Source organism: Synchiropus splendidus, unplaced genomic scaffold, assembly GCF_027744825.2.
Source record: "Synchiropus splendidus isolate RoL2022-P1 unplaced genomic scaffold, RoL_Sspl_1.0 HiC_scaffold_37, whole genome shotgun sequence".
NCBI classification, from domain to species: domain Eukaryota; kingdom Metazoa; phylum Chordata; class Actinopteri; order Syngnathiformes; family Callionymidae; genus Synchiropus; species Synchiropus splendidus.
In genome coordinates, this window is record NW_026527071.1 from 265582 (window position 1) to 278487 (window position 12906).

Here is a 12906-nt window from a genome sequence, read left to right on the forward strand (position 1 = left end):
GGTGAGGGTGAGGGTGAGGGTGATGAGGGAGACGGTGAGGGTGAGGGTGAGGGTGAGGGTGATGAGGGAGACGGTGAGGGTGAGGGTGAGGGTGATGAGGGAAATGGTGAGGGTGAGGGTGATGAGGGAGACGGTGAGGGTGAGGGTGACAATGAGGGAGACAGTGAGAGTGAGGGTGAGGGAGACGATGAGGGAGGTGAGGGAGACGGTGAGGGTGAGGGTGATGAGGGAGACGGTGAGGGTGAGGGTGAGGGTGAGGGTGATGAGGGAGACGGTGAGGGTGAGGGTGAGGGTGAGGGTGAGGGTGAGGGAGACGGTGAGGGTGAGGGTGAGGGAGACGGTGAGGGTGAGGGTGAGGGAGACGGTGAGGGTGAGGGTGATGAGGGAGACAGTGAGGGTGAGGGAGACGGTGAGGGTGAGGGAGACGGTGAGGGTGAGGGTGAGAATGAGGGAGACAGTGAGAGTGAGGGTGAGGGTGAGGGAGACGGTGAGGGTGAGGGTGAGGGAGACGGTGAGGGTGAGGGTGAGGGTGATGAGGGAGACAGTGAGGGTGATGAGGGAGACGGTGAGAGTGAGGGTGAGGGTGAGGGTGAGGGTGACAATGAGGGAGACAGTGAGAGTGAGGGTGAGGGAGACGATGAGGGTGAGGGTGAGGGTGAGGGTGAGGGAGGTGAGGGTGAGGGTGATGAGGGAGACAGTGAGGGTGAGGGTGTTGAGGGAGACGGTGAGGGTGACAATGAGGGAGACAGTGAGAGTGAGGGTGAGGGAGACGATGAGGGTGAGGGTGAGGGTGAGGGTGAGGGAGGTGAGGGAGACGGTGAGGGTGATGAGGGAGACGGTGAGGGTGATGAGGGAGACGGTGAGGGTGAGGGTGATGAGGGAGACGGTGAGGGTGAGGGTGAGGGTGAGGGTGAGGGTGATGAGGGAGACGGTGAGGGTGAGGGTGAGGGTGATGAGGGAGATGGTGAGGGTGAGGGTGACAATGAGGGAGACAGTGAGAGTGAGGGTGAGGGAGACGATGAGGGTGAGGGAGGTGAGGGAGACGGTGAGGGTGAGGGTGATGAGGTAGACGGTGAGGGTGAGGGTGATGAGGGAGATGGTGAGGGTGAGGGTGATGAGGGAGACGGTGAGGGTGAGGGTGAGGGTGAGGGTGATGAGGGAGACGGTGAGGGTGAGGGTGAGGGTGATGAGGGACACAGTGAGGGTGAGGGTGATGAGGGAGACAGTGAGGGTGAGGGTGAGGGAGACGGTGAGGGTGAGGGTGAGGGTGAGGGAGACGGTGAGGGTGAGGGTGAGGGTGATGAGGGACACAGTGAGAGTGAGGGTGATGAGGGAGACAGTGAGGGTGATGAGGGAGACAGTGAGGGTGAGGGTGAGGGAGACAGTGAGGGTGAGGGTGAGGGAGACAGTGAGGGTGAGGGTGAGGGTGAGGGAGACGGTGAGGGTGAGGGTGAGGGTGAGGGTGATGAGGGAGACGGTGAGGGTGAGGGTGATGAGGGAGACGGTGAGGGTGAGGGTGAGGGAGACAGTGAGGGTGAGGGTGAGGGTGAGGGTGAGGGTGATGAGGGAGACGGTGAGGGTGAGGGTGATGAGGGAGACGGTGAGGGTGAGGGTGAGGGAGACAGTGAGGGTGAGGGTGAGGGTGAGGGTGATGAGGGAGACGGTGAGGGTGAGGGTGATGAGGGAGACGGTGATGGTGAGGGTGAGGGTGAGGGAGACGATGAGGGTGAGGGTGAGGGTGAGGGAGATGATGAGGGTGAGGGTGAGGGAGGCGCCATGACGCCTCACCGTCCAGGCAGTGGATGTGCAGCACGGTGTGCGCCCTCTTGCGGTTGGCGGTCCACTCCAGCAGGCAGGGAGGGTAGGTCCTGACATACTCTGGGCCGCCGCTGAGCCGCCGCAGCGCCTGCAGCAGACGGTGCTGGCACACGCAATGGTAGCCCTCGGGCCCGAAGTCGGAGACGAACCTGCAGCAGGAAGCAGCAGGAGAGCTGAGTGGACAAAGACAGAGCAGGTGGGAGCGTCAGCACTTACTTCAACAGGTGTTTGGTGAGTCTTGGAGAGGGCAGGAATGCCGACAGAGCGGAGGACAGGAGCAGCCAGCCACGCTCCGAATTCAACAGGTTTGGATTCCTCCACACCTGCCGAGCAAAGACAAGCCAGAGCTGTTGGAGCTCCAGGTCCGCTGCCAGAGGAGGAGCCAAGCGAAGCCACCTGGTTTGTCACTTGAGCAAAGATCTCGTCCCGCAGACTGGGATTGGCCAGGCCCCTCTGGATGATGTAGTTCCCAAAGAGATTCTCCTGAGCCCCGTTCAGGTTGGGGTCCCCCATGAACCGGAGAATCTGCCACAAGAGAAGGTCATGGTCGGTGACCGGTCACGTGACTGAGTGACGATTCAGAAGCCAGTAGTGCTGCAGTAGCCAGGGTGGTCTCGGTCTCGGACTGGTTCCTATTCAAGACCGTATCAGAGCGACCGAGGAAGAAGGTGTTGTGATATTCACCAGGGGTCTGAAGCCTGTCGAGAGTCAGAGCGGCGCTGCTCGTTTCAGCTGATGCCCGAGTGGTTGACCAATCTGCTCCCACTCAGGATGGGTGTGAGAGTCCTGACAGGGCCTGGCTCTCCATGATCTCCAGCCTCCATAAGGTCTGCTGTCTTGGTTGGCGTGCTCTGGACTACAACACTGGCTGACCTGCTGTCCTCGGCCGCACCTCAGGACGGACTCGCTGGCCCATCAAACAAGTGAGAGTGTGGAGCGCAGCGAAGCGACGCTGCGAGAGGAAGCCACGGCGGCAGCTCGCAAGTGCCCGCGGCTCATGTCTGGTCTGTTGCTGTCTGCTGTGGAGGTGTGAATCACTTCCATCAGCCGATCATCGACACATGTAAGACCCCATCCCTTCGGTGCAGTCACTCGTCCAGTCAGAAGCCACTGAGTCCAGGCCTCTTCTCTGTTTCTGAGCGACACATGGCTGACAGACAACCATCCTGCTGGTCCCTCCTCACCGCACACTTTCAGATGCACCACTTTTGTGCAATGCTCACTGTTCTCCTGCACGTGTGACCTCTGCGTCTGTGCTTCTGTTTGTGCCACAAACTCCCCCAAATGAGAAACATATCACCAGCAGCAGACCCACCGCTGCATGGCAAGATAAGCTGCAATAATGAGATCAAGGCATCTGGACGCAGAGACATCAGCAAAGGAAGCAGCTGCAGTCGCTTCAGCACCAGGGACAGGTCCACTGGCACTCACAGCACAGACTGATGCATCTGATAGACTGAAGTGCAGGAAGCAGAACATCTAGTTTCCCAGCGGGGCAAACGAAAAGTTCAACATTTTGGCCTGTAGGAACGCGATAGGAACTAAGTCCCTTCCTGGACGCCGTTCATCGGACAGCACCAATCTCTCTCGCTGCGCTCAGACACAGACCAGGAGTGTTCACTCACTCTTCACTCTTTTGTTGAGACACTTGCTTCCAGCTCCACTGAAGACAGAGGCCTTCTGCAACGTGCTTCATCTGGGGCTCTAATTTCAACAGGCGGCGCTCAGACTTGGGCAGGTTTGTTCACAACCTTCTCCAAATCCAGCCAAACCAAAACAAACAACTCGCCTGGCGCTCACTGCGCTTGTGTTTCCATGTGCCTCACCAGAGTGAAGACGTCGAGGGCTCCTGCTTTCAGCTCCTGGTCCAGTCGGGTCAGAGAATTCTGCAGTGGAGCCGTCAGCATCCCAAAGAGCGGCTCCTGAATCACACACACCCATGCTTTTGAAAGGCTCATGAATAAATGCACAGAGTGTGCGTGTGTGTGTGTGTACCCGAAACATGGCTCTGATGTAATGCGTCATGAGGTAGTTGTTGATATCCAGAGGGAGGGTCAGCTGGGGGTCAACATGCACCTTTGGAGCCTGAACCACCGCCAAACAGTCCGAGTGCAGCTCACTCCCACCTGTGAACACACCCGTACACGTTTGCATTTCTATCCTTGTGGGGACATGGTGAGGTTTGTCACTGCCATCACCCCTTTCCCCAGCCTCCACCCCACCTATCCGAAACACATGGCTCACCTGAGCCAGGCTTTTACGGAGGTTTTAACCCTCTAAACCCCGTGAGGACAAGTGTCCTCACAAGACAAAGGCTTGTCAAGAATGGACACACACACACACACACACACACACAAGGTGCTAAGGACCCAGAGAGGGGCTAATTTGGACCCTGCACACCAGCATACCTGAAGCCTGCTGCAGCAGAGCAGCCAGCTCAGCAGGGACCGGCAGCGTCGTCACATTCACAACCTCCCTGTTGACACGATCCTACACACACACACACACACACACACACAGGTTGACTGCATACTCATGGGGACGCCCCCCCCCCCGGCAGCCCCTCTCTCACCTCCTCCGCCCGTCTTGCTGGCTCCACCACTGTCTGACAGATGCAGCACCGAGTGTTAGACATGGAGTGGGACTACAACTCTGAACTGACACACACACAGGCGCAAGGTCCTTACCCTCATGTACCGCTGCTGGTTGACGATGAGCATAACGATGGAACGGAATTTGACCAGGCACTTTCTTCTCCGAGAAAACTTCTTCCTGCGCAGAAAAACAAGGAGTGCAGTTGGGTCCCTCAGGACCATGCAGGCAACGTCTGGAGCCCACACATCGGAGCACCTCTCCTCTGCTGAAACCAGTCACGCAACCAATGTTGAAGAACAGACAAAGATGTGCACTGAAGCGCCGCCTGTTGCTGGAGTGGCTCCTGATTCGCTGGCCGGACGAGGCCGTCTCTCATCTGAGAGCAGACATGTCTGACCTTGGCTTTACCGCTGCTGCGGAGTCGTCGTTAAAACGGAAAGTGATTTTGAAAGGCTTGTAAATTCAGTGCTGCGTGCTGGACTCGACAGACAGAGAGATGGATGATCACATCCCCCCGTTCACCTCAGCGCTGTGAGCAAATGGATTTGACCAGTGAGGTTTGGTCAGCTGCCTGCTTGGACCTGATGAGGAACGCGATGTCTGCACTGATATTTGCCCCTCACCGGCAGCGGGGACCTCACCTGGACACGAAGCCTTTGCAGCGCGCCTGCAATCCAACCATGCGGCGCCGGAACTGGATGAAGTTCTTCCTGACAAAGTACATGCGAGTGTATCGCTGCAGTGTCATGGCAGCGATGTTCAGCACACGGTCCCGCTTCCCCTCCAGCAGCTGGTATAGATCCTCTCTCAGGAAGATCTGAGGAGGAGAATGGCGTTCGGATCTTCAGCGGACATGAAGAAACCGCAACATCGTGTCCTGAAAATGGCCAACCTTGCTGACACCCAGCTGGTAGGAGCCGGGCCTGACCGGGCCGAGCTTGTGCAGCATGGCGACGCAGTTCTCTCCGTCCGCTGGAGGAGGATCCGCCAGACACAGCAGAGCTTTGTACCTGCGGCCGGCAGGTCGCTCAGTCACGGCGCGCCACACATTGCAGCGCTCACACTCGGGTACTCACCGTAGCAGGAAGCGGTCGAATGGGAACCTGAAGGGGAAGCCTTCCCTGCGGATGTGGATGGTCTCCATGATGCCAGAGTAGCGGAGCTGTGAGCTCACCAGCTCCGTGTCGAACACTCCTGGCTCCTGAGCCGACAACACAGGGCGCTGAGGCGCACGACTCCACGCCGGCACAGGCCTGACTGCCGTACCTTGCGATGGTTGGGCTTGACGCAGCGAACGAAGTACGGGTTACACCTGTCACAGGGACGAAGGACGGTCAACCCACCATGCTGCACACGCAACTGTCCAACTTGAATGGGCACATGACGGACAGCCGGCCCCACGTGAGCCCCTCAGGACGTGGCGGGGCTATTTTAGGAAACAAGAACTCTCTTGTTGTAGAAATGAATGAGAGTTCAGGCAGCCAGAGTGGACAGAGTGTCAGTGGAGCGGAGTGAGTGGAGCTGGCGCCCGGGACGCTGGTGCTAATGACATGTCTGTCAGGAGAGTTTCAGCCCTCAGCAGCGCCACTCACAGGAGGACGGCCCTCACTCTGCTCTGAGGGGCCACTCCAAGTGTTCTGGCACGGGCCACTCGCCTTCTTCTCTGGCATTTAGAGATCACTGGACTGAGAAACACCACCCTTGTCGTCTTTACGATCCGCCATTAATTTTCTCTCACTTCTGAAACCAAACCCTGCTCTGCTGAGCTGGTGTCAGTGGGGGGGTAAGTCCTCATGTCCACTCACTAAAGAGTCCATTTGTTTGCGTCAGCATGCAGTGCCATCAACGCACCTCTCCATCTTCTCCAGCAGCTCCTGCAGACTGTTCTGGAACTTCGCACCGACCGTGTTGGCCTGATGGCGGCGGGCGGCGCTGCTGTGTCGCACGCTGGCGCGCTGCACAGACAGGGACTCGGAGTACTTCAGGAAGAGTGTGGAGACCATCTGTGGACACGGAGAGAGACTCTCAGGACGGGGTGTCGAGGAGGCAGCAGATGTTGCTGCCAAAATATTCCATCAAGTGTGAACAACAGTCGACCAGTGTTAATATTGTAAAAGGTATTAGACGAAGAGCGCCGCAGCTCGTCTGCCGGTTCTTTTAAAGTTTTCACGCCGACGCTTTTGAATTATTGATCAGCCATAAGAGAAAGTGTTTTAGCTGCAGACACGAAGAGGGAAACGAACTGTCAATCGAGTTCTCCTTGAAATTCAGAGAGCCTCCAGGCCTCGCAGGTGCAGCTCGATCACAGTGATGTTCTCTTCCCAGAAACGCTCTTGATGCCCGACACTCACTCTGTTTCTGCTCCGTACGAAGAGGTCCAAGACGTCCTGGCGGACCATGTCGAAGTTCTTGTCCAAGAACTTGTGCACCTGCACCAGAGCACAGCAGAGAGGTGGTTTGAAGGGCCTCACAGGAGGCAGACGCTCCGTACCTGGTAGGCGACTTTCCCAGCGTAGTGTTTGAGCGTAAACTCGGGCAGCGGCATCTTTGGCTTGGCGTACAGCGGGTTGTTACCATGGTGATAGTGGCACTTCTGAAGGAAGGTGTGGTCTGTTGCCTGGTGATTATTAGAAGAGTTTAATGGATGGTGAGCCATGAAATCTCTTTGCTCAGAGGCATGTGCCTTCATATTTCACTCTGAGCATCTGGAGACTCTTTACGATTCGTTTATCTCAATCTCAGCTCGGCCCAGGGAATAATGATAATAGCAGCAGGCAATTAAGTGAGGACCAGGGACTGTTGAGTATCGATCGCAGCGAGATATAGCTCTCGGAGAAACAATCCAATTTCTTGTTTGTTTCGATGTCGGCGAGAGTCTGTCTCGAGACGCCCTCTGAAGTGGAAGAGAGAGAGAGGTGAGCTTCCTCCTCCACTCAGCAGAGTCTCCGCTCAGAGCCACGGCGATTGCACCACAGGAGCTCAACAGGATGAGACCGGGACGGAAAAAGCGCTGCAGTGTCCATGTTTCCAGTGGTCGTTTGTTCCAGCAGCTGCTTGGTGCAGAAAGTGGCAGCTCTGAAGTGACGCTTCGTGTGAGGTGGCCAATAAAAACAAAGAGACAAAGACAGATGAATAATAAACCGTCTGTGCAGAGAGAGGAAACTGCCTGTCGCCCAGATCCAGGAGGACACGGCGGCATCATCCCCTCTCACCACTGACTTGACCTTTCACAGGTCTGTGACAAAGGAATGGGACCTTGAGGACAGTGAGCGTACCACACTTTCAGTCTGTGTGAGTTGGCCTACCCTCAGCCCCTGATTCGCCGAGCCACGACCTCAACAGACCGCCAGAGTCATGACAGTACCTGAGGAAAACCACACTGGTCGTCCAGGATGCGCAGAATCCCATGAGGCTTTGCAGCGATCAGGTCAAGACAGGCCTGGTTGTTGCTGAAGGGCTGCTGCCGCCACTCGATCTGCTCTCTCATGTACTCCTCCTGCACACGCACGCACGCACGCACGCACGCACGCACGCAGGTCAGCGCCAGCGCAGGTCTGTCTTGCATGCAGACGGAACGCCAGACTTGATGCTGTGTCTGACCTGCTCCTGCTGGATGACCACTCTGTTAAAGTAGAACTGCAAAGTTTCGTTGGCATAGTTGATGCACAGCTGCTCAAAACTGTTGACCTGGAGCTCCTGTGGGGCCAGGAGGGGAGACGTTAGCCAGTGAGCGCAGGAGGGACGCCTCAGCAGCGGATGATCCACCTCAAATCCATAGATGTCCAGGATGGAGATGGAGAGGGAGTCGGTGCGAGGGTAGACCCGGCCGTTGATGCGCTCTGTCAGCCAACTGAACAGCAGCGAGTACAGGATCTTGGCAACAGCGTCTCTACGAGAAACACACACAATAAGGTTTCTATGGAAACAGAAAGGCCGGTTCCTATGGAAACAGAAGACATCTGAAAAATCTGTCGTCCTTTGTCCTCACATGCCTGGACCAGAGACTGGAGAGAATATCAAAGAGAGTGTGTGGCCCCTTGGCGAGCGTCATGGCGAGCAGGCCATCAAAGTGCCTCCAACCAGATCAGGAGAGGCTCTGCCAGGTGCTTCTCAGCAGGAGTGCCCTTCCTCAGTTAGGACTTGGCTCACCTGGCATCAACGGCACTCTCCACCGTCAGCGGCGAGTAGATCTTCTCCTGTCCTGCATCCTGAGGACACACACACACACACACACATCTGTCTGGGATAGTCAAGTTTGGTCAGCAAGTGTGCACGTGTATGTGTGTTTGTGTGTATGAGAGTGTGCGTGCGTGTGTGAGTGAGTGAGTGAGTGTGCCTGCGTGTGTGCGTGCGCACGATGGCTCACAGTCAGTTTGAAGGTGACAGATTTCTGCAGGCCCTCAGGTGACACCTGCAGCAGCTCAGCAACCACCCGGATCTCCTGAGCGCTCACCACCGAGGCGACCTCCTGACCCTCGGCCTGCAGGAGGCACACACAGACTCAGGTTCCCTGGGTGCCTCAGCCATCGGCCGGCTGTGAAGCAGACCTGCGCTGGCTGGAAGAAGACGTTGCCCAGGTGAAGGACGGACGACAGGAGTTTGTAGATGCCAGTTTGCTCCTCAGGGGTGAAACACAGGATGTCCATGGCGTTCAGGAGCCGTCTGAAGTCCTGGCTGTCGTCCTTGCCCTCTATGGTGCAGTCCCCTCCCTGCAGGTGCACAAGCCCAGCCGCTCATCACTTGCTTTGCTGGGCAGCTGTGTTTAACATGAGCAGTTTTCCCGTCAGGAGCGCAGGACTGGCCTGCAGGCGCTGCTCTCACGGGCAGCACCTGTTTCAAGTGTTTCAGCGGCGGCCACCTTCTATCTGCCCTCATCTTTAATTAGAAGTGACCTCAGCTCGGGGTTTCATCCGCCGCGCAACAGACTGGTCAACAATCTCCTCTGTCAATGATAAAACTGAGAGAGGAAGCTGCAGAGTCAGCAGGAATAGAGCAACTTCCTTGGACTAGTGAATCACAGTGTTTTGCAGATGAGCAAACTCTGCAGAAGAACTGTGAGATGGCTGGACTCGGAAGCAGCAATGTTACGCTTGAAGAGGAGATAACGCGATTGGAACATAAACCAGGAAAGGATCGTGCGCTGCCTAGTCAGTGCGCGTCGTCTGTGTGACGCACAACTGCAACAATGCAACAAAGTAGGATGAAAACAAGTTCAACTCCATCTCAACCAGTCAAGTCCCACTTTGGTTTTTGCTCTGTGGACACGCTGGACTTGGTGCCTCGGATGAGTCTTGTCCTGTTGGGGTCTCCCACACATCTGGCCCTGAGTGGCTGGGACACGAGGGAATCATCAGAAAAACATGTGCTCAAATGACATGAATGAAGGAGACGAGGGAGATGACCAGGAAGGTGCGACCCAAACACGCACGACACGCCTCTGAATAAGCAGCCAATCTCAGGCCATAATCGCAGCAGAAAGGCAACAGAATGAAGCTGCTGTTGTTTCCACTCACTATGGAGCATCCCATCACTCTGCCACCCACTGGCCTGGAGGTGAAACTGTCCAGATCATCTTTTCTTTGCATTTCCGAGTTCCACATCTCATAATGGCTTTCTAAACATCTGCAGGACAAGAGGGAGTGAGACGTGCATCACCTGGTTTAAATAGAAGTAAGTCTCAGCCTCCTGCAGGTAAAGTGCTCGCTTCTCCTCTGGAGGAAGTCCTGCCAGCATCTCATAGAAGATGTGGTAGTTCCTTTCTGATTTGGCCTGCGGAAGAACAGGGAAGAGCATATGAACACATGGGAACTGTGGGGGGAGATGGAAGCGGTGAGATCTGGGTGAGCTTGATGCTTGACACCTCACGCCGCCGACCTCCACAATCTCCTCTTTCCCACACTGACTCACTTGTAAGAAGACTCCACATGACCTCATCCCTGTGTGTGTGTGTGTGAGTGCGTGAGCTTCACCTGAAAGACGACGCGAGACTTCTCCAGCAGGTACTGAGACGTTATGGCACCGCTGATCACACCCCTGGTGAGTCGCACAAACACGCACACACTCAGTGAGCGGCGCTTGAGTAACAGGTCAGGCATGTGTCATGTTCTGGGATCTTCCCTGCCTGCGTCATCGAAGCGGACGCGTCCTCGAAGCGCCGCTCGCTGGCCACGTCTGCCCTCGCCAGCACCCCATGTAAGAATATCATTGAGGCATTTTCAAAATCTACTTCACTAATCCCCTCCAGTGTGAATCTCAGGGTTTGATGTCAGCTTTGCAAGCCCAACTCTTTGGTGAACAATTATTTCATCAGTTCTAATGCGATTTGTGTGATACCCTGAGGAGACACGTTCTCAAACTTGGGATGAAAACGCAGCGTTTCCTTCAGGGCGCTTGACGTCGCAGGAAGGATGTCGTGCTTCATCTTTTCAGACCAAGACGTTAACCCTTAACCTGTGTCACTTTAAATCCAGCCCAAATGCACTCGCGCCCCGACTGAGTGGTGGGACTGGTGGGTTCTTGCAGCTCTTGCTAAGAGCCTGTGCTTCCTTCTGTTCTTACTTTAAAAGAACAAGGTCAAAACCTCTCTTGTCTCTGCAAGTTGGCTGTGTCTCAGTGGATCACACTTCCGTCTCCCCGTAAAGCACTCGTCACGCACCGAGCTGTTGACGTTCCAGCTGAGTGAACGACATTTCGTGACCCATCGGTCTGGCTGTGTTGGCGAGGACAAAGTGGTGTGGATGGTCCACCAGCGAGGACACGGACCACTCAGGTTCATCTGAGGGGTGGGTACTTACTCCTCCATGCAGATCTGCGTGAACTTGCCAAAGCGGGAGGAGTTATCATTGCGCACTGTTTTGGCATTTCCAAAAGACTCCAACAAGGGCGTGGCCTCCAGGATCTGAGGAGGCGATGACATGTCACCATGGAGGCCTCCAACCACAACAGCGATGAGATGAACAAACGTTACCTCGATCTGATTTGAAATGTTCGGGGCAGAGAAGTGAATGAGACAACAGGAACTTGAGCAAGTCTCTCATGTGTCAGGCAGGACACCCACCTGCTGCGCCACGTTGCGTTTGTGATGTATGGCTGTGAGGTATCGCAGGATCAGTTTGGTGGCTTCCGTTTTTCCAGATCCACTTTCCCCACTGCAACACGTCACATTACAGTTCTCATCTTGCCGAGAGCTTCACTGTGGTGGACACCTACCTGATCACAATGCACTGGTTCTGTTTAGCATCCATCATGGTGGTGTAGGAGAGGTTAGCCAGGGCGAAGAGGTGACTGCATCACAGACACTGGGCTGCTTACTGAGAACGTGTGTGCGTGTGTGTGTGTGTGTGTGTGTGAACTGAGGTCAAGTGCCTTAACAAATGTCCACCCAAACTCTCTCCTGGAAACTGACCAGCAGAAACTTAATAGCAGCACTCACACCTGTTTCCTTCCAGACTGTAGCTCGACAACACATTGCACTGATGTGAAACACACACACTGACACGAGCACAAAAGAGTAGCATGTCACACAACGGGCTGCTGCCACTTCCAGATGACATCTGGAGACAGCAAAGTTGAGCAGAGCAAGAGCAAAGAGAGGTTCTCACGGAGGGTTGTCGCCGAGGCTGTGGCCCTCGTACTGCAGCACCATGTCGGTGCCGTACATGTTGAGCAGCTTGTATGGGTTGACTGACACCAGGATGCAGCCGATGTAGGTCTGTGGTGGAACAACAGACAGAAGGGGTAGTGGAGGTCTGGCACTCCGAGACACCAGAGCAGGAGAATGAACGAACATAAATGAGCTCCTGGTCGAATCGCTTCTTCAGGTTCATCAGCACCGTGGTCTCATTCAGCTCCCTGGAAGAAGCAAACAGAACATGAGCAGTCGAACGACAGCTTCGCTTCTGCCGTGCTGACGCAGAAACCATGGCAGTTCAGCTGCAGGTAAAAAGCCGCTGTAGGAGACAAAGTTCTGGACATTGACGGCATCAGCCAACAAGTGTCTCGCTGGTTGCTAATGGTCTGAGCACAGCGAGGTTCATATGGCCGAGTGCAGGGGTGAGTTTCAATGGGAAAGCTGTGCTGCACAGCAGCGTCACAGCTGTGGCTGTTTGGAAGGAGCAGAAATCTGATCACCAGTGAAGCAGCGTGTCCTCTTCACACCTCAGAGCTCAGTTCTGAAGGCAGCGGGTCATTTGGGATCGGCTCCCATCTCGCTCCTCATGTGTGATCTTGATTTGCGCTGTGAATACAGACCGTGAAAGTGGAACGCCGATGAGCGGCGCGCGCGCGCCACGTCCTCGCTTGTTGCCTCTTCTGAGCACCGGCAGTGTAAAACATAACAACAAAAATACGGAGAATCCATCTGGACAAGATTCCGTGAGCAACGTGGGGCTTCCGAGCCAATACGTCGGCGATCAGGGCTCCGATCGCACTGACCCGGGGAGAAGCACGATTCATGTCATGCCAAACTAATGTGAGGAATGAGCTGTTTCTGGA

The 12906-nt window shown here is 55.6% G+C and overlaps 1 protein-coding gene across 1 annotated transcript in view; it reads right to left on the reverse strand.

Annotated features, from left to right (window-relative positions):
* The window catches only part of myo15ab (myosin XVAb), a 40231-nt gene that overhangs the window by 15515 nt on the left and 11810 nt on the right, over positions 1-12906 (reverse strand). Inside the window, exons 13-40 of the mRNA XM_053853020.1 lie at positions 12201-12264; positions 12015-12124; positions 11623-11697; positions 11465-11561; positions 11208-11311; positions 10383-10446; positions 10069-10182; positions 8961-9122; positions 8780-8893; positions 8563-8621; positions 8179-8302; positions 8014-8109; positions 7778-7909; positions 6905-7030; positions 6765-6842; positions 6265-6416; positions 5680-5725; positions 5490-5614; positions 5306-5423; positions 5055-5230; positions 4506-4590; positions 4391-4423; positions 4227-4308; positions 3814-3944; positions 3645-3740; positions 2215-2343; positions 2035-2141; positions 1789-1967 (exon numbers count right to left, since the gene is read on the reverse strand). Of these exons, the coding sequence (XP_053708995.1) occupies positions 1789-1967; positions 2035-2141; positions 2215-2343; positions 3645-3740; positions 3814-3944; positions 4227-4308; positions 4391-4423; positions 4506-4590; positions 5055-5230; positions 5306-5423; positions 5490-5614; positions 5680-5725; positions 6265-6416; positions 6765-6842; positions 6905-7030; positions 7778-7909; positions 8014-8109; positions 8179-8302; positions 8563-8621; positions 8780-8893; positions 8961-9122; positions 10069-10182; positions 10383-10446; positions 11208-11311; positions 11465-11561; positions 11623-11697; positions 12015-12124; positions 12201-12264 (2978 nt within the window). The remainder of the gene's footprint in view (positions 1-1788; positions 1968-2034; positions 2142-2214; positions 2344-3644; positions 3741-3813; positions 3945-4226; positions 4309-4390; positions 4424-4505; positions 4591-5054; positions 5231-5305; positions 5424-5489; positions 5615-5679; positions 5726-6264; positions 6417-6764; positions 6843-6904; positions 7031-7777; positions 7910-8013; positions 8110-8178; positions 8303-8562; positions 8622-8779; positions 8894-8960; positions 9123-10068; positions 10183-10382; positions 10447-11207; positions 11312-11464; positions 11562-11622; positions 11698-12014; positions 12125-12200; positions 12265-12906) is intronic.